This window comes from Notolepis coatsorum (assembly GCF_963971535.1).
Source record: "Notolepis coatsorum genome assembly, chromosome: 14".
Taxonomy (NCBI): Eukaryota; Metazoa; Chordata; class Actinopteri; order Aulopiformes; family Paralepididae; genus Notolepis; species Notolepis coatsorum.
This window is the reverse complement of record NC_140178.1, coordinates 11,721,176-11,740,829: the sequence shown is the minus strand read 5'-3', so window position 1 is coordinate 11,740,829 and position 19,654 is coordinate 11,721,176. Positions and strand designations below refer to the sequence as shown.

Sequence of the window (19,654 nt, the reverse complement as noted above, 5' to 3'; positions counted from 1 at the left end):
ATCCACGTCAGCCCCGGAACCCTCTTCACCACAGCCCTCCGGATCCGGCGAGAGTCAACCTGCGGTCCTAAGCCAGCGCTGGGATATGCTCCAGGTAGGTTCATGATTTAATATAAGATATTCCTTTATTGATCCCCTTGGGGAAAATGCAGGCACCATAGCAGCATGTGGGGGGGGGGGGGGGGGGGGTGTACAGGTAGTCATTTCAAGCGGGCTTTCTATTATCAAGTGGGCTTTTGTATATCCTATGATAAAGTACCTTTTAATGTGAGCACAGTTGGTGATATACATACACATAGTGCCTCACAAATGATGTGCATAACCTATACATATATTTATATTTCAACATTCTAATACCGTCTGTACATGTCTGCTTATACTTAGGCCTGTACATACCTGCATCCATCTGTATATACTATAGCAAAAGGCGGTATACACTCACCATATTTATTTCCACATACCTCAATACTGAACCTAATAGCGAATACTCTGCTACTTTTATACTGTATTGTTCTGTACTTTACTCACTTTAATCACTTCCTACAGGAGGACATCAGGCTCAGAACTAGGATGATGGAGGAGACTCATCGAAAAACAAAATGCAGTCAGCATGGAGCGGATGCACGACAGCATTGAAACCATAACAGGCACTATTAGGGAGGGCTTTGACCTGATGAGGGAGTTATTGTTGCAACCGGTCCGCGACAGCAACAATGTACCCCCCCCCCCACAGTAGCAACGGTGGATATGGATTCCAGGGGGGCCTCATCCTCAACATCTGTGAACAGACGCCCACAGCCAACGACACCGGCTTTTATGCACCCACCAAACACACAGCAAAGATACATATCCACACACCGGCCACATGACCCACAGCAACAAACGACCTCGTTTTCATACCGACGGGCACTGTTTGAGGACGAAAACTGTTTTTTTTTTTTTTTTTTTTTTTTTTTTTTATACTTTTTCTAGAAACCAGAGGCCGACTTGAAAAGTGGCCTTTTTTTTGCTTAAACTTGAAGACTGCATAGTGCATACTGTGTTTTGAATAGCGTAATTTTATACACATGCATAGGCTAAGCCTGGTCTCTTTTTGAAAGATAACATTTTACTTTTTTTGTACTGCACTATTTTGTTTGCTGCTATTATGCCTGAAATCTCCCCAAGGGATCAATAAAGGAATATCATATTCTATCTCCTCTTATGACAATGTCTTTTGTTCCTACTTTCAAGTCAGTGACCATGTGACCTTGCACACTCATCCATTTTCCATTTTAAAGTGTAACTTTATATACTTATAGCACATGCATAAGCCTGGTCTCTTTTTGATTCAACTTTGTTTTAATATTTTGGACAGCTGTAGTTGTGGTTGCTAAACTCAAATCCGAATCACAACTTTACCAGATTATAAAGTACCCAACCTCTGACTATGAACCTCTTAACAGACGGGCAGACAAGTGGCCATTTTGTTTTTACTTGCCCCAATGCAATATGTATATTGCCACACAATACTGTCTGGCTTTGCAGACACCTATTTACACCACAAAACAATGCATGCCCACACCCAGGTGCGCCCCCCCCCCCCCGGTGCAACAAGCACCCACATCCAATTTACATCTTACACAAATTATCATACTAAAAGGATACATGCATCCACTGCACCAACATCCTGAATAATCAAATCTTGTGTTTGCCAGAATCACACTGCCTACTTGAAAAGTGGCCATTGAACTTGACTATTGTATACACCAGGTGACCTTGCACACTCATCCATTTTCCATTTTACAGTGTAACTTTATATACTTATAGCACATGCATAAGCCTTCATTTCAGTGTTTAGTCCCTTGTTTGAGCCGAATCTGGGTTTAACATGATTTGTGGAGCTCCCTCTGGTGTTGTGATCGTGGTATTCACTGACCTTTGGGAAGTATTTTGACATGTACATGGGTACCTTGGTCGCGTAGTGTATCTTGTAGACCAGGCATAATGTGTTCAGTCCGAGTTTGTGTAGTTTACTGTGAAGCTTGTTGGGTAGAATAGTATTGAAAGCTGAACTAAAGTCAACAAAAAGGAGTCTACCATGTGTGCCATGTGCTCTAGATGTTCCAGCAGAGTGTGTAACACAATGGCAATGGCATCCTCTGTTGACCTGTTCTTTCGGTAGGCAAACTGTTGTGGTCTAATGATGGCGGTATGGAGGATTTAAAAGTTATTCCATTGTTTATATTCCATAATTCCAATTATTACAGCAAAGGGAAGATATTACCTACCTGGGTTCCATCCTAGAGGCAAATCTTTCCTGTGACAAAATGGCATCCAATGTAATAAAAAAAGTCAACCAACGAACACGATTCTTGTACCGGATTTCCTCACTGGTAAACAAGAATACCCTGAAGACTCTGGCAGGAGCACTCATTCAAGGGTACTACGACTATATGCTTGCACCTCATGGTACCAAAGCACCTCAAAGGCGCTAAAAACAAAATTACAAACATCTCAAAACAAACTGGTCAGACTACTGCTTGACCTTACTCCTAGAACCCACCTCACCCCTGCCCACTTTGACAACCTAGGATGGCTTAGAGTAGACGACAGAGTACAGCAACTTGCAATGGGCCTGGTCTACAAGATACACTACACGACCAAGGTACCCATGTACATGTCAAAATACTTCCCAAAGGTCAGTGAATACCACGATCACAACACCAGAGGGAGCTCCACAAATCATTTTAAACCCAAATTCGGCTCAAACAAGGGACTAAACACGTTTCGCAATTATACCACATCAATGTGGAACGCCCTACCCAAAGCTGTAAAGGAATGTGAATCACTACCCACTTTCAAAAACACTCTAAAAAAACACCTACGGGAGACTGCAATTCTAAACTGGCCCCTGTAAATGTCCGAACACAACCCCCCCCCCCAATGTACAGTAAATGACCAAGTATGGTCTTGTCAATATTCCAATGTACAGTTTTGCTTGCTCAGTTGTACAGTGTCCCCCACCCACCCCTCCTACCCAACCTCCTCCAATGTACAGTTTCTATGTCAAATGTATATACTCTCTTTTCTGGACTCTTTTCATATCACAAACAGTACTGTATTTGCAAATCTGGTATGTCATAAATGTATAGATGTAGCAGTACTGTCTATCTATATGTCATGTATGTCATATATGTTATGATGAATTGAAAATGGGGGACCCTGATGTAAACAAGACAAAAGTCTTTCTCTGGTCTGCATCCCCTTAACAATTGTATGTATTGAGCTGTACTGTACTGTACCCATTCTGCAATCTCTTAATAAACTTTTCAATCAATCAATCAATCAATGCAATTGGATCTTGGACTTTCTTACAAATCGCACACAACATGTTAGGATTGGCAAGCACACATCCCCCCTGTCCTGGGGGATCAACATTATCTCGGCTGTGGGGAAAGCACAGCAACGCCTCTTCTATCTGCGGAAATAAATTTTCAGAACGCCTATATAGTGTGCATACGTACACTATACAATCGATAATCTAGCGTTTATTTGAAACGATTCTTAAATAGGCCGAAAAATGACAACGTTTTTGTGTATTCTAGAATATTCCAGTAAAGGGCGATTATCACGGAATCTTTATATTTTCCTTGAAAACGAGGGCTTTTAAAAATGCTATAAAACAAAAATGAACCGATAAAAAAACAATCCGTTTCGACAATGTTGACTGCAAACAAGTCATTGATAAGCGACGGGCAGATTAGACACATAGCCATAATTTAAAACATAGATTAGGCGTTTTTAACGCTACATTGAAGTGGATGATGGCACGCAACGGGGTTCCGGGGCACCAAGCTCCGGCATTGAAAGTGTTAACAATTGTATGCAGGGACGTGCACAGGACTTTAGAGGGGCAGGTGCTCAAAGGCTGAAAAGGGCACTACACTTGTGTGTATATATTAACCGAGCGCGCGTAGCGCGCGAGCACGATTTTTAAGGGCCCTTTTCGGGCGGGGGGCCCCCTTTTTATGCTTTTTTGGGGGGTTTTGGTGATCAAATATTGAATATTGAACTATAATAATCAGTGCAGGAGCTCACTTATCCTTGAAAGACACTTTTATCACTGACTTAAAAGGCCCATACATCTCCATAAATGTCCAGGGGGGAGGGAATAAGTGCTTACCCTACAGCCCCAAGAAGTGCTGTATATTCTGTATTGTTTAATATAAATGCATTTTTTATTCCAATCCCGATTTGTATTTGAGATTCCCAAATCCCATCGGACTTGACTTCTTCGTGTCCCTCAATGAGTGTAATACCAGCATTCAACTGTATGCGCCACAGCGGTTTCTATCATCATCATCATCACCACCCACGCTATGCATAAAATATATAGGTCCGCGGAGGAGGCCGTGCAAACTGCAATGGAATATGGGGCATCTCTCTCTCTGTCCCTAATATTTTGATTCTATCCTGACATTTTTCAGTTGGAAGGGCAGTCTAAATGCGAAACTGTAAAAAAAAAAAAAAAAAAAAAAGTTTTTTTTTTTTTCAAAAAGGGCACTTTTTTGATGAGGCTCAAAAAGGCAGGTGCTCAGGCACCCCTTGGCCTCTATGTGTGCACGTGCCTGATTGTATGTATTGAGCTGTACTGTACCCATTCTGCAATCTGTTAATAAACTTTTCAATCAATCAATCAATCAGAGTAAATGAGAAAGAAAGTGTGTGTGAGAGAGAGAGAGAGAGAGAGAGAGATAGAGAGAGAAAGTGTTTTATTGAGTATGTGTACAATTTTCTCTCTGTCTCTCTTTGTGCTTATGACTCGAGTACAAATTAGAGGTAATTTGCGAGAAAAGTCCTGAACGATGTCAAAAACATCTTCTATCTATGAATCACAGTAAACTAGACACTGTCTCTTTAAAGCGACTCCTCCCCTGGACAGCTATAACCAGGAAGCACCTCCCACCCACACGATCAGAGTTTACTACTAACCAGGAAGCACCTCCCACCCGGCACCCACACGATCAGAGTTTACTCTAAATAACCAGGAAGCACCTCCCACCTCCCCGCGATCAGCGTTTACTCTTCCTGAGAAAACAAAACTTGAGAGTGCCGTTGTCTTTGTAGAATAAAATGGCGCAGCAAGGAGTTGATCTGGACCGAGACCAGTTCTGCTGTTCTATCTGTCTGGATCTACTGAAGGATCCGGTAACTATTCCCTGTGGACACAGCTACTGTATGGGCTGTATTAAAGACTGCTGGGATCAAGATGATCAGAAGGGGATCAACACATGTCCCCAGTGCAGGGTGACTATTAATCCGAGGCCTGTCCTGAAGAAAAACAATATAATGGCTGAACTACTAATGAAGACAGGACTCCTATGCTGGACCTGGAGATGTGGCCTGTGATTTCTGCACTGGGAGAAAGCGGAAAGCCCTCGAGTCCTGCCTGGTATGTCTGACCTCTTTCTGTGAAACTCACCTCCAGCCTCATCATATTGTACCTCCATTAAAGAAACACAAGCTGGTCAAAGCCTCCACACGGCTTCAGGAGAACACCTGCACTCGTCATGACAGGATTCTGGATGTTTTCTGTCGTACTGATCAGCAGTGTATCTGTTATCTGTGTTCCATGGATGAACATAAAGGCCATGATACAGTCTTAGCTGCAGCAGAAAGGACAGAGAGACAGAAAGAGCTTGGCATGAGTCAGCAGAAAGTCCACCAGAGAGTCGAGGAGAGAGAGAAGCGGCTCAAAGAGGCCCAACAGGCTGTTGATTCTCTCAATCGCTCTGCTGATAAAGCAGTGGAGGACAGTGAGAGAATCTTTACTGAGCTGATACGCTCCTTGGAGACGAGGCGCTCTGAGCTGAAGAAGGTAATCAGAGCCCAACAGAGGACCACAGTGACTCAGGCTGAAGAACTGCAGAAGAGACTGGAGCAGGAGATAGCGGACCTGAGGAGAAGAGACACTGAGCTGGAGCAGCTCTCACACACAGAGGACCACGTCCACTTTCTACAGAGCTACCCCTCCCCCTCCAGTCCCAGTGAGTCTACAGACTTACCCAGCATCAGTGTCCTTCCTCTCCTGTACTTTGCAGAAGTGACTGAGGTCGTGTCTAAGCTGAGAGACAAACTAGAGGACGTTCTGAAAGAGCAGTGGCCCAGAATCTCAACAACAGTGAATGCAGTTAATGTTTTACTGCCACCACCAGAGCCCAAGACCAGAGCTGACTTCTTACAATATTCCTCTCAGATCACACTGGACCCAAACACAAACGGAGGTCTGTTTTTGTCTGAGAAGAACAGAAAAGCAACATCCATGGAGCATGAGGAGGACTATCCTGATCACCCAGAACGATTTATTGATATATCTCAGGTTCTGGGTAGAGAAGGTCTGACTGGACGCTGTTACTGGGAGGTGGAGGTGAGTGGAGAGGTTTATGTCGCAGCCTCCTACAAAGACATTGGTAGAACAGGCGCTGTGGAGAACTGTGGATTTGGATGCAATTCCAAATCCTGGGTTTTAGAAATACCATGCAGACAAGGTAATTACATCTTCAGACACAATAACAAGAGAATAACAGTATTGGGCCCCTGGTCCTCCAGAATAGGAGTGTACCTGGATCACAGGGCAGGGACTCTGTCCTTCTACAGCGTCTCCGACACAATGACCCTCCTGCACAGAGTCAACACCACATTCACTCAGCCTCTCTATCCTGGACTTTGGCTTGCATATTACTCTGAGACTGAGTTTTGTGAGCTGAAATAAAGATCAGTGACATTCATCCTCTACCCAGGGTTTTGGATTTAAATTGATCTTGAAGATGCTGAGTTGTGAAAGATGGGGTAATTAGGAGTTACATTCACTCAGTCACTCTTATCATTGTTCTGAGGGACACACACACATACTGTACTATGTTTTGCTTTGTTTCTAGTCTTTAGCCTACCGGGGTAAAGTTTGTTTGATTGGATATTCACATATTTGATTCCCATCTTCAATACATCTGTTCCTTTGCATGTGGGGAAGTCAAAATCTTTTTTTCCTACTCAGGGTAGACTGGACAACAATATGCAACCATTTTATTTGTATTTGATCACCTTTGGTCATTTTTAATTACTGTGGGATAATGGTTCTCTCTCTGTTCCAAGGGGGGTTGGTAACAATGTGGTGGCCGGACCTCCATGGGGAGGTTGATTCAGCCTATAACCTTCTCCCTCACCTCTTATCTCTGGGCAGCCGGGACACTCTTCTATCTTCAAGGTCTTCGGTTGAACCCATAGCCAGGATGTGTGGGTCAGTCGTAAATGTAACTATTTTGTTTTAGAACAGACCCATCTGTGTTATCAAAAGAGCTCAAAGAGAGAGAGTGAGTTGTTCTTCTGGTGGCAGACTTTGAGGGAGACAGACCTAGATAGGAGCTGGTTTAGGAAGAATGATCATTCATTGAATATTGTGCATTTTGTCTTTTTTTTATTCTTACTAAATAAACGTGGACTTTTAAACCCAGCAGGACTGTGTGGATATTTGCTTGAAACTTGCCGTTTCACCGACTGAACCTCAATATAGAACTTTGAACACAACACAAAGGAATTTACTTTAACTCCCTATTTCCATGATGTGCTACATGAGAAATGCAGTCGACATCTAACATTACCATTGAAATTCAATAGTGTTCAAATTAAACGAGTTAGAGTTCATAGAAACATAAGTATGCTCTACATACAGCATCAATAATACAAATATGTGTGCATGTGTACAGCCCACCCTGTTATAAATATACAAATAAATATGCTAAGTCTACCCCCGGTACAAATATACCTAACTATCTTATGTCTACTCCTGGTACAATATTTATACTGTAACTATAATTATGAATATAAGTATCCTGTGCAATATATACAGTACTCCATACTAAGTCTACCTTGATCTGTATGGAAAATAAGATATTTGGAACTTTCTGAACCTATTGTAAATCGTAATATAGATCAGTTTTACTACAATGTTTGCAAACATTGCCAACATACCCAAAGTGTTTCAGCCACAGAACAAATACAAGCAGCTTACTGTTGTCTAGTGTTGGCCAGTCAGCAGGATATGAAAACAGGGCTCCATTCTTATGTCCGGGGGTGGAGCTACACATTCATGTATGTTTGGATCAATTACCTTTAACATATTCAAACTAGCCAATAGAAAATGAACACATTTGGATATGATCACATATCCCTTTGGTGGAATACATCAGATCACTTTTCTGTTTCAATATGATGCATAATTAAATAGTTGCGGTTTGAAGAGTCAAATTATTTTCTTTTTGTGTTCAATTATAGAAAGAAATACTGTATAAGGTGACTACATGTTTTCATATAAACATTTAGTAAGTATAAAATAATGAATCATAAAATTAGTTACCCATGAAATATAAAGGGCAATATATAGTGTGTATATACATATATAAAAAGAACAACACGTTCATAGTTTATTCAAAAGATATATTGATTTAAGTATCCAACAGGACTTTACATAAACATTTGTATAGTAATGATGAGAGACAAGTTATGCAACACCTGCACTCTATTTCAGTTCACTGAAGATATATCTTTGCTGACAAAATAACAGCATGTTATGAAGGTCAAAGGTTGTGCAAAATGTTTAAGCGTTGTCCTTGGACCATATCTTGTTCCACATGAAATAAATAATCCATAATAAATAGGACTGTTACATTTACATTTAGTCATTTAGCTGACGTTACAGACAATCGGAACAATATTTTGTATATTATCTATAGAACACATTTTCAAACGGACACAAAGGCTGATTATGGCTGCACTTTTTTTTTATAGACAATGTCCATTTACATTAATCATTGTTACATGAAAATATGTTTGCACCAGATTTAGCTGAAGCTAATTTACATCTGTAGTCTTATCCAAAACATATGAAATACAAACAGTGCAAGAGTTCAAAATATATATACAAGTAAAATGCCAGACAACATACACAGGACATACAGCATAAAGAGTGTAAAATACATACACATGGAAATGCAACATAACATGCACATACTCATAGCACAGTGCCAAACATAATGATCTATCTAAGTTCAAAAGTGCAAAGTAAAAGTGACACAAGGAAGTCAGACAGCACCACCTAGTGTTGGCAACATTGGTGACTCAATAGCAATTTTTTTGTGACAGAGCAAAAGTTATCATATTATTTTTTATGTCACCAGGAAGCCTGTTCCACTCTTTGATGGCCTTGAAGGAGAAGGCGGATTGGGCAGAAGCAGAGTTTCTTAGAGGGACCTTGCAGTCACCTCTTGATGCAGATCTTGGAGCCCTTGTTCTTAGCTCAGAACACGATAGGACAAAATGTTTCAATGGAGGAGGGGCAGTATTATTAATTATTTTATGAACTGGAGTCAGAAGAATGTATGAGAAGATAATTAAATTATCAAAGCTTAGTAATTTGTATTTGGGGAGAATATTACAGTGGTGATGCTGTCTAGATTTTCTGTCCAATATCTTCAGAGCTTGTCCATACAGGGATCTGATCGGATTTAAGGTAGTTTGATTGGCTTGCGTCCAGCATGGCATGCAGTATCTCATATAGGACAGAATCATAGCATTTAGGTAAATTTTTGCTGCCTGTGTTGTTAAAGAATTTCTAATATGGCGGAAATTCAGAATGTTAAACTTTAAAACATGAGCCATTTTTTTAATGTGTTTTTTAAAAGTCAGTTTTGAGTCATATAACATGTATGTTATTTGCTATAGCAACACTGCTAGGAGTAGTTTAGTATACTGAGCTGAGTTAACTCTCAAAACGTTATAGCTAAGTGCATCGGCGTATTTAGACCACTATCAGTAGGGCCCCCACCCCTGCCCACTTTGACAACCTAGGATGGCTTAGAGTAGACGACAGAGTACAGCAACTTGCAATGGGCCTGGTCTACAAGATACACTACACGACCAAGGTACCCATGTACATGTCAAAATACTTCCCAAAGGTCAGTGAATACCACGATCACAACACCAGAGGGAGCTCCACAAATCATGTTAAACCCAGATTCGGCTCAAATAAGGGACTAAACACGTTTCGCAATTATGCCACATCAATGTGGAACGCCCTACCCAAAGCTGTAAAGGAATGTGGATCACTACCCACTTTCAAAACCTCTCTCAAGGGACACCTACGGGAGACTGCAATTCAACACTGGCCCCTGTAAATATCCTAACCCAACCCCCTCCAATGTACAGTCATTTACCTAGTATGGTTTTGTCAATAGTCCAATGTACAATTTTGTTTGTTTGTACAGTGTCCCCCCCCCCCCCCCCCCCCAATGTACAGTTTTGCTTGTATATACAGTGTGCCCCCCCCCCCCCCCCCCAACCACCTCCAATGTAGATTACCCAGTATGGTTGTCAATATCCCAGTGTACCCAACCCCCCCCCACCCAACCTCCTCCAATGTACAGTTTCTACGTCAAATGTATATACTCCCTTTTCCTGACTCCTTCTGTATCACAAACAGTACTGTATTTGCAAATCTGGTATGTCATAAATGTATAGATGTAGCAGTACTGACTATCTGTATGTCATGTATGTCATATATGTCCTGATGAATTGAAAATGGGGGACCCTGATGTAAACAAGACGAAAGTCTTTCTCTGGTCTGCATCCCCTTAACAATTGTGTGTATTGAGCTGTACTGTATTGTACCCATTCTGCAATCTGTTAATAAAGTTTTTCAATCAATCAATCAATCAAAGCCCCACTGATATATATATATATTTTTTTTACAAATGTTTTTTATTTTCCCTTTTTTAACATGATCAAATTATCATTTAACATGATCAAATAATTATTATAATATTTTTTACTTCGTTTTGAAATATTATAGTGAAATATTTTGCACTGTTGTCGCATTTATCTTGTTGAAATCCTCCAACAGGCTCTTTTTTGTAAGTTGACTGGTTTGCACACCAATAATATAGTGCAATAATAGAATATAGAATAGATAGTAAAATTATGCAATAGAATGGCCAGAGTAAAATAGTGCTACAGTACAATCAACAGCGGGGTGTATTAGAAGGCTATGGTGAAGAGGGACGTTTTTAGCTTATTTCTGAAAATATTAAGAGATCTAGCTTCCCTAATGTCCATAGGTAGTGTGTTCCATAACTTTGGTGCATAGCATAGTTAGCAAAGGCTGCATCCCCGTTTTTCTTTAGACTGTGGCTTGGAACCTTCAATAGACCAGTAGTAGATGATCGCAATGTTTATACTTTGTATATAAGGAGGAGGACCTTGAAATCAATTCTAAATGTTACCGGTTACTTACTTGTAACTTCGGGTTTGATCCAAGGAGTAAGTTGCCCCATATTGCTCTGTAACATTTCTCTTTTTGTTATAGGACCGACTAGTAGGATTTCAGTTTTGCCCTCATTTAATTTTAGGAAGTTGTTTGTCATCCATTTGTTTATTGCTAAGACTCAAGAGACAGGCGGAAATGGAGTTTATAGCTGTGTGATAATTTGGTTCAGCGGAGATGTACAATTGTGTGTCATCTGCGTAACTATGGAAACATACATTGTGCTTTCTAATGATGTCTCCTCAATGTTCAATGCAATGTTCAATGCAAGTAAAGCACTTTAAACTTTAAGTATGACTAAATGCTTTCTTGACTATATATATAGTAACTGTTCCAAGATGCATAGATTTCTATGCATTTCAGGAGTTTGGGGGGCTGGCTCCCCAAAATAATTAAATAACATAACTCTAACCTAACCCTAAAACCGAAATAAAGTAATTTTTTTTTTTTTTTTTTACAAAATCCACCAATTTTCGCCCAAAAAACCGGCCAAAACAGGCAAAAATAATTTTCCTTCATATACTTCTGAGCCCCATACACCCCTGGCTAAGTGTTTTATTCACAATGCAAAATCAGATATTGCATAAAAGCAACAGAACACTCAAGACTGTGCGTTGTAGTAAATCTAATAAATAGCGTAACATGACTTTAAAAACGGCCAAAATGTCAGGGGGAAAAAGAGTAAAAAAATTTATTCAGGGGGCCCCCATAGCTCTCAGGTGATAACTCGAACCCTGGGTAAGGGAGAAGGAGGTCGGTCAGGTAGAGGGGGGCCAGGCTATGGCGGGCTTTGAAGGTGAGGAGTAGTAGTTTGAAATGTATGCGTTCCTTAACCAGGAGTCAGTGGAGAGAGTGGAGGACAGGAGTGATGTGGTCACAGGACCGGGTGTTAGTGAGCAGGCGAGCAGCAGAGTTCTGAACCATCTGGAGTCTATGGAGGGAGCGGGAGGTGATGCCGGTGAGAAGGCAGTTCCAGTAGTCTAGGTGGGAGGAAATGAAGGCTTATGCATAAGTATATAAAGTTACACTGTAAAATGGAAAATGGATGAGTGTGCAAGGTCACCTGGCCATATACAATAGTCAAGTTCAATGGCCACTTTTCAAGTAGGCAGTGTGATTCTGGCAAACACAAGATTTGATTATTCAGGATGTTGGTGCAGTGGATGCATGTATCCTTTTAGTATGATAATTTGTGTAAGATGTAAATTGGATGTGGGTGCTTGTTGCACCGGGGGGGGGGGGCCTGGGTGTGGGCATGCATTGTTTTGTGGTGTAAATAGGTGTCTGCAAAGCCAGACAGTATTGTGTGGCAATATACATATTGCATTGGGGCAAGTCAAAACAAAATGGCCACTTTTCTGCCCGTCTGTTAAGAGGTTCATAGTCAGAGGTTGGGTACTTTATAATCTGGTAAAGTTGTGATTTGGATTTGAGTTTAGCAACCACAACTACAGCTGTCCAAAATATTAAAACAAAGTTGAATCAAAAAGAGACCAGGCTTATGCATGTGCTATAAGTATATAAAGTTACACTTTAAAATGGAAAAATGGATGAGTGTGCAAGGTCACATGGTCACTGACTTGAAAGTAGGAACAAAATACATTGTCATAAGAGGAGATAAAATATGATATTCCTTTATTGATCCCTTGGGGAGATTTCAGGCATCACAGCAGCAAAATATTAGCAAACAAATGATACTTGCAGTACAAAAAAAGTCAAATGTTATCTTTCAAAAAGAGACCAGGCTTTTAAATTACACTATTCAAAAAACAGTAGGCACTATGCAGTCTTCAAGTTTAAGCCAAAAAAAGGCCACTTTTCAAGTAGGCAGTGATTCTGGCCTCTGATTTCTAAAAAAAAAAGTTAAAAAAAGAAAAGAAAAAGAAAAAACACAACAAAGAAGCTCAGTTTTCAAACAGTGCCCGTCGGTATGAGAACGGGGTTGTTTGTTGCTGTGGGTCATGCGGCCGGTGTGTGGATATGTATCTTTGCTGTGTGTTTGGTGGGTGCATAAAAGCCGGTGTCGTTGTCTGTGGGCGTCTGTTCACAGATGTTGAGGATGAGGCCCCCTGGAATCCATATCCACCGTTGCTACTGTGGGGGGGGGGGGTGTGTAAATGGTTGCTGTCGCGGACCGGTTGCAACAATAACTCCCTCATCAGGTCAAAGCCCTCCCTAATAGTGCCTGTTATGGTTTCAATGCTGTCGTGCATCCGCTCCATGCTGACTGCATTTTGTTTTTCGATGACTCCTCCATCATCTCCAACATCCTATAGTTCTGAGCCTGATGTCCTCCTGTAGGAAGTGATTAAAGTGATTAAAGTACAGAACAATACAGTACAAAAGTAGCAGAGTATAACACTATTAGGTTCAGTATTGAGGTATGTGGAAATAAATATGGTGAGTGTATACCGCCTTTTGCTATAGTATATACAGATGGATGCAGGTATATGTACAGGCCTAAGTATAAGCAGACATGTACAGACGGTATTCAAATGTTGAAATATAAATATATGTATAGGTTATGCACATCATTTGTGAGGCACTATGTGTATGTATATCACCAACTGTGCTCACATTAAAAGGTACTTTATCTAGGATATAGAAAAGCCCGCTTGATAATAGAAAGCCCGCTTGAAATGACTACCTGTACACCCCCCCCCCCCCCCCCCCCCCACATGCTGCTATGGTGCCTGCATTTTCCCCAAGGGGATCAATAAAGGAATATCTTATATTAAATCATGAACCTACCTGGAGCATATCCCAGCGCTGGCTTAGGACCGCAGGTTGACTCTCGCCGGATCCGGAGGGCTGTGGTGAAGAGGGTTCCGGGGCTGACGTGGATTCATCCAAGTCCCCCGTCTCGATGCCACCGGTGATGGAACACGTAGCGGGCGAGCCGCCCCAGACCTCTTCGAACAGTTAAAAAAAAAGGAGTACAACACGTCCTTGTCCACTCCGACGCCCAGTATCCACGCCTTTCTGTACTTGCCTCTAATGTTTTTTATTTTCGCAGTTATCTGAACTTTTGTTATGGCGTTCACGTCGTGCGGGAAATCTTTCTCCGTCGGGCGCCGCCGATAGAGTGTCTGGAACTCTGCGAAGATGTCGGCGTATTTGGCCTGGCATGACTCCCAATCTACACCCTCCTGTAGTCTGGCTGCCTTGTAAGCCAGCATCACCCCAAGCAGTAACTCCACCTCATCGTCCGTCCATACAAACGTTGCCTTTCTCACAGCGTTAGTCGATTGTTCTGCCATTTCTTCTTGTTGTCGTCTCGTTGTTTTTCCGAATGAGTGTGTGTTGTCCTTCTCTTCTTCTGATTTTATTGGCGGTAGGTAGGTGCAAACTGTGCATGCTCCATTCTTCTTCTATGCTTTTGGTTTTTTTGCGGCAGCGTTTCAGCGGTTCAGTGTGCTCATTAGGATGCACTAGTTTTTAAAAAAACGATTTAGTGTTTAGGGAAAACCTTTTTTAAATGAAAACGAAAAAGATCAAAATCTTTTTAGTCTGGACAAGGCCTAAATGTCCTGTAGTGAGGGGAAGGCTGCTCCAGAGATGTATTGAGCAGTTTTAATCACTCGCTGCAGTGCCTTCCTCTCCTTAGCAGTGCAGTTTCCATACCAGACCGTGATTGAGCTGGTAAGGACACTCTCAACCGTACTTCTATAGAAGTTGCTGAGAATTTTGGGTGGCATGCCAAATTATCTCAGCCTTCTTATGAAGTACAGTCATTGGTGGGATTTTTTTGTTATCTGTTGGGTGTTGTGAGCCCAGGTGAGGTCCTCGCTGATGTGGGTACGGAGGAATTTAAAGATGTTCACCCTACCACCTCTGTCTCACCTACTGTATGAGTGCTGTACACTCCTCCTCTGTGGGTCAATAATCATCTCCTTGGTCTTGTCTGCATTCAAGGAGAGATTATTGTCCTGACACCAGGCCACCAGTTCCGCCACCTCCCTTCTGTGCACCTCCTCAGCTCCCAGTGATCAGTCCGACGATGACTGTAGTATCATCTGCAAATGTGATGATACTGGTGTTGTTCTGGGAGGCCACACAGTCGTGTGTGAAGAGGGTGTACAGTAGGGGGCTTAGCACGCAGCCCTGGGGGGTCCCTGTGTTTAGAGCCTTTGTGCCTGATGTCCGGTTGCCGACTCTGACTGATTGGGGCCTGTTTGTATCCAGTTATGCTGGTTGTGATTACTTCCTTTTGACATTGACAGACTTACACATTAAATGTACATTATGTTTTCCATCTTATCACATATTTTAGATTAAAATAAAGTAGGAAAACTGGTAAAAAACTGTTAAGATAATGACTGCAGCTTATCTTTGCGTTGCATTCGGAGGAAAGGAATCGATGAACTTTTCCTTTTTGGCTTGGTTTATTTCACATTGGTCATAAACATTGTTGCAGTGTGCACCTGCTACTTCAAGGTGCAGCTGAGAGGATGAGAGAGAGAGCTGATGGACACACCCCTTTTATAGGCTCAGTACGTGGAACAGATGTGCGTCTCTACCTTTAGTTAGAGCGCCCCATAGTGTTACAACAACATTACTGCACTTATGATATATACAGTGAACACATTGATATATATATAGCACATAATAGCACAACTGAGGACATTTTACCTTTACTCCTAACAAAAACCATCCTTCAAACAAATCAGTAAATCAAATCAGTGAAAGAGTGAGCGAGAGAGCAAGGGAGGAGAAAGAGGGAGTGTGAGAAAGAGAAAGCAAGAGAGAGAGTGTTTTATTGAGTATGTGTACCATTTTCTCTTTGTCTCTCTTTGTGTTTATGAGTTTTAGTGTGTTTTCCTTGACAAAGTAGACAAATTAGAGGTAATTGATGATGAGAAATAGTCCTGAACGATGTCAAAAACATCTTCTATCTATGAATCACAGTAAACTAGACACTGTCTCTATAAAGCGACTCCTCCCCTGGACAGCTGTAACCAGGAAGCACCTCCCACCTCCCGGCGTTATTTTCTTTCGTAGCCGCATTTCGGGCAAGACGCTCTATGATTGGCCGACGCCTGTTTCTACACTGGTTAAGCTCAGAGCCCTTTAATTAATTAATTAATTATACGGCTCTGGTTAAGCTTAGGCTGTAGTTATGGTAGTGACTGTACATAATTCACACAGAACTGTGGTTGGGAATAGTAGTTCCCCCCGGACGATTTATAGTGTGGCACTTCCTGCCACCGGCATTCTTACTTACTGTCGACACTATAGATATCTATGGTCAACACGACTACGTCGACTTGTTGTTACGCTGATGAATAATAAAGGAATTAGGTTTAACTTCGAGACACCGCCTCCGACTCCTTTCTCTCAGCGCTACAAGGCACTCTTTCGAAGTTGGTTAAGGTTAGAGTTTGAGCATGGCGATAGAACGCCAGGTAGTTTGCAGGCTGTTTGACGCGGAAATTAGCAAAGACACAGCTCGTCACGCGATTGGGCAAACGCGTCAGTGGCCAATCAGAGAGCGTCAGTCAGTGGCCAATCAGAGAGCGTCTGCCAGAAATGCGGCTTTCGAAAAAGAATAACGCCACCTCCCGCAATCAGCGTTTACGCTTCCTTATAAAACAAAACTTAAGAGTGCCGTTGTCTTTGTGGAATAAAATGGCGCAGCGGCAGCAAGTAGTTGATCTGGACCGGGACCAGTTCTGCTGTTCTATCTGTCTGGATCTACTGAAGGATCCAGTAACTATTCCCTGTGGACACAGCTACTGTATGGGCTGTATTAAAGACTACTGGGATCAAGATGATCAGAAGGGGATCAACACATGTCCCCAGTGCAGGGCGACTATTAATCCGAGGCCTTTTCTGAAGAAAAACAACATAATGGCTGAAGTGATAGAACAACTACGAATGAAGACGGGACTCCAAGCTGCTCCTCCTGATCACTGTTATGCTGGACCTGGAGATGTGGCCTGTGATTTCTGCACTGGGAGAAAGCAGAAAGCCCTCGAGTCCTGCCTGGTATGTCTGACCTCTTTCTGTGAAACTCACCTCCAGCCTCATCATACTGTAGCTCCGTTAAAGAAACACAAGCTGGTCAAAGCCTCCACACGGCTTCAGGAGAACACCTGCACTCGTCATGACAGGATTCTGGATGTTTTCTGTCGTACTGATCAGCAGTGTATCTGTTATCTGTGTTCCATGGATGAACATAAAGGCCATGATACAGTCTTAGCTGCAGCAGAAAGGACAGAGAGACAGAAAGAGCTTGGCATGAGTCAGCAGAAAGTCCACCAGAGAGTCCAGGAGAGAGAGAAGCGGCTCAAAGAGGCCCAACAGGCTGTTGATTATCTCAATCGCTCTGCTGATAAAGCAGTGGAGGACAGTGAGAGAATCTTTACTGCGCTGATACACTCCTTGGAGACGAGGCTCTCTGAGCTGAAGAATGTAATCAGAGCCCGACAGAGGACCACAGTAACTCAGGCTGAAGAACTGCAGAAGAGACTGGAGCAGGAGATAGCGGACCTGAGGAGAAGAGACACTGAGCTGGAGCAGCTCTCACACACAGAGGACCACATCCACTTTCTACAGAGGTACCCCTCCCTCTCCGGTCCCAGTGAGTCTACAGACTTACCCAGCATCAGTGTCCTTCCTCTCCTGTACTACTTTGCAGATGTGACTGAGGTTGTGTCTGAGCTGAGAGACAAACTAGAGGACGTTCTGAAAGAGCAGTGGCCCAGAATCTCAACAACAGTGAATCCAGTTAATGTTGTACTGCCACCACCAGAGCCCAAGACCAGAGCTGACTTCTTACAATATTCCTCTCGGATCACACTGGACCCAAACACAACAAACGGATATCTGTCTTTGTCTGAAAGGAACAGAAAAGCAACATGGATGCAGCAAAAGCAGTCATATCCTGATCACCCAGAAAGATTTATTGAATGGTTTCAGGTTCTGGGTAGAGAAGGTCTGACTGGACGCTGTTACTGGGAGGTGAAGTGGAGTGTATCTGTTTGTGTAGCAGCCTCCTACAAAGACATTAGTAGAACAGGCACTGTGGAGGACTGTGGATTTGGATGCAATTCCAAATCCTGGGCTTTAGAATGCAGACAAGGTAATTACATCTTCAGACACAATAACAAGAACATAACAGTACCGGCCCCCCGGTCCTCCAGAATAGGAGTGTACCTGGATCACAGGGCAGGGATTCTGTCCTTCTACAGCGTCTCCGACACAATGACCCTCCTGCACAGAGTCAACACCACATTCACTCAGCCTCTCTATCCTGGACTTTGGCTTTCACATTACTCTGGGGAGACTGAGTTTTGTGAGCTGAAATAAAGATCAGTGACATTCATCCTCTACCCAGGGTTTTGGATTTAAATTGATCTTGAAGATGCTGAGTTGTGAAAGATGATGTAATTAGGAGTTACGTTCACTTAGTCACTCTTATCATTGTTCTGAGGGACACACATACTGTACACTATGTTTTGCTTTGTTTCTAGTTTCTAGCCTACCGGGGTAAAATTTGTTTGTTTGGATATTCGCATTTTCACATATTTGATTCCCATCCAATACCTCTGTTCCTTTGCATGTGGGGAAGTCAAAATCTTTATTTTCATACTCCGGGTAGACTGGACAACAATATGCAACCATTTTATTTGTATTTGATCACCTTTGGTCATTTTGAATTACTGTGGGATAATGTTTCTCTCTCTGTTCCAAGGGGGGTTGGTAACAATGTGGTGGCCGGACCTCCATGGGGAGGTTGATTCAGCCTATAACCTTCTCCCTCACCTCTTATCTCTGGGCAGCCGGGACACTTCATACGGGACACTCTTCTAATTTCAAGGCCTTCGGTTGAACCCATAGCCAGGATGTGTGGGTCAGTCGTAAATGTAACTATTTTGTTTTAGAACAGACCCATCTGTGTTAGAGAGAGAGAGAGAGTTGTTCTTCTGGTGGCAGACTTTCAGGGAGACAGACCTAGATAGGCGCTGGCTTAGGAAGAATGACCATTCATTGAATATTGTGCATTTTGTCTTCTGTTATTTTATTCTTACTAAATAAACGTGGACTTTTAAACCCAGCAGGACCGTGTGGATATTTGCTTGAAACTTGCCGTTTCACAGACTGAACCTCAATATAGAACTTTGAACACAACACAAAGGAATTTACTTTAACTCCCTATTTCCATGATGTGCTACATGAGAAATGCAGTCGAAATGTAACATTACCATTGAAATTCAATAGTGTTCAAATGAAACGAGTTTGAGTTCATAGAAACATAAGTATGCTCTACATCTACAGCATCAATAATACAAATAT

At 42.2% G+C, this 19,654-nt stretch overlaps 2 protein-coding genes across 2 annotated transcripts; both read left to right on the top strand.

Annotated features, from left to right (window-relative positions):
- Nucleotides 1–5,115: 5,115 nt before the first annotated feature.
- Nucleotides 5,116–6,754, top strand: LOC311240411 (tripartite motif-containing protein 16-like; the record flags this gene model as incomplete). Its single annotated transcript, XM_084328997.1, is given in 2 exon segments — nucleotides 5,116–5,360; nucleotides 5,362–6,754. Coding segments are annotated over 2 exon segments (1,638 nt in total).
- Nucleotides 6,755–16,923: 10,169 nt separating this feature from the next.
- LOC311240258 (tripartite motif-containing protein 16-like) lies at nucleotides 16,924–19,393 on the top strand. The gene has a single exon (XM_084328812.1). It carries the CDS (start codon nucleotides 16,985–16,987, stop codon nucleotides 18,665–18,667), a length of 1,683 nt encoding a protein of 560 aa, XP_084184938.1. The 5' UTR covers nucleotides 16,924–16,984; the 3' UTR covers nucleotides 18,668–19,393.
- Nucleotides 19,394–19,654: the final 261 nt, after the last annotated feature.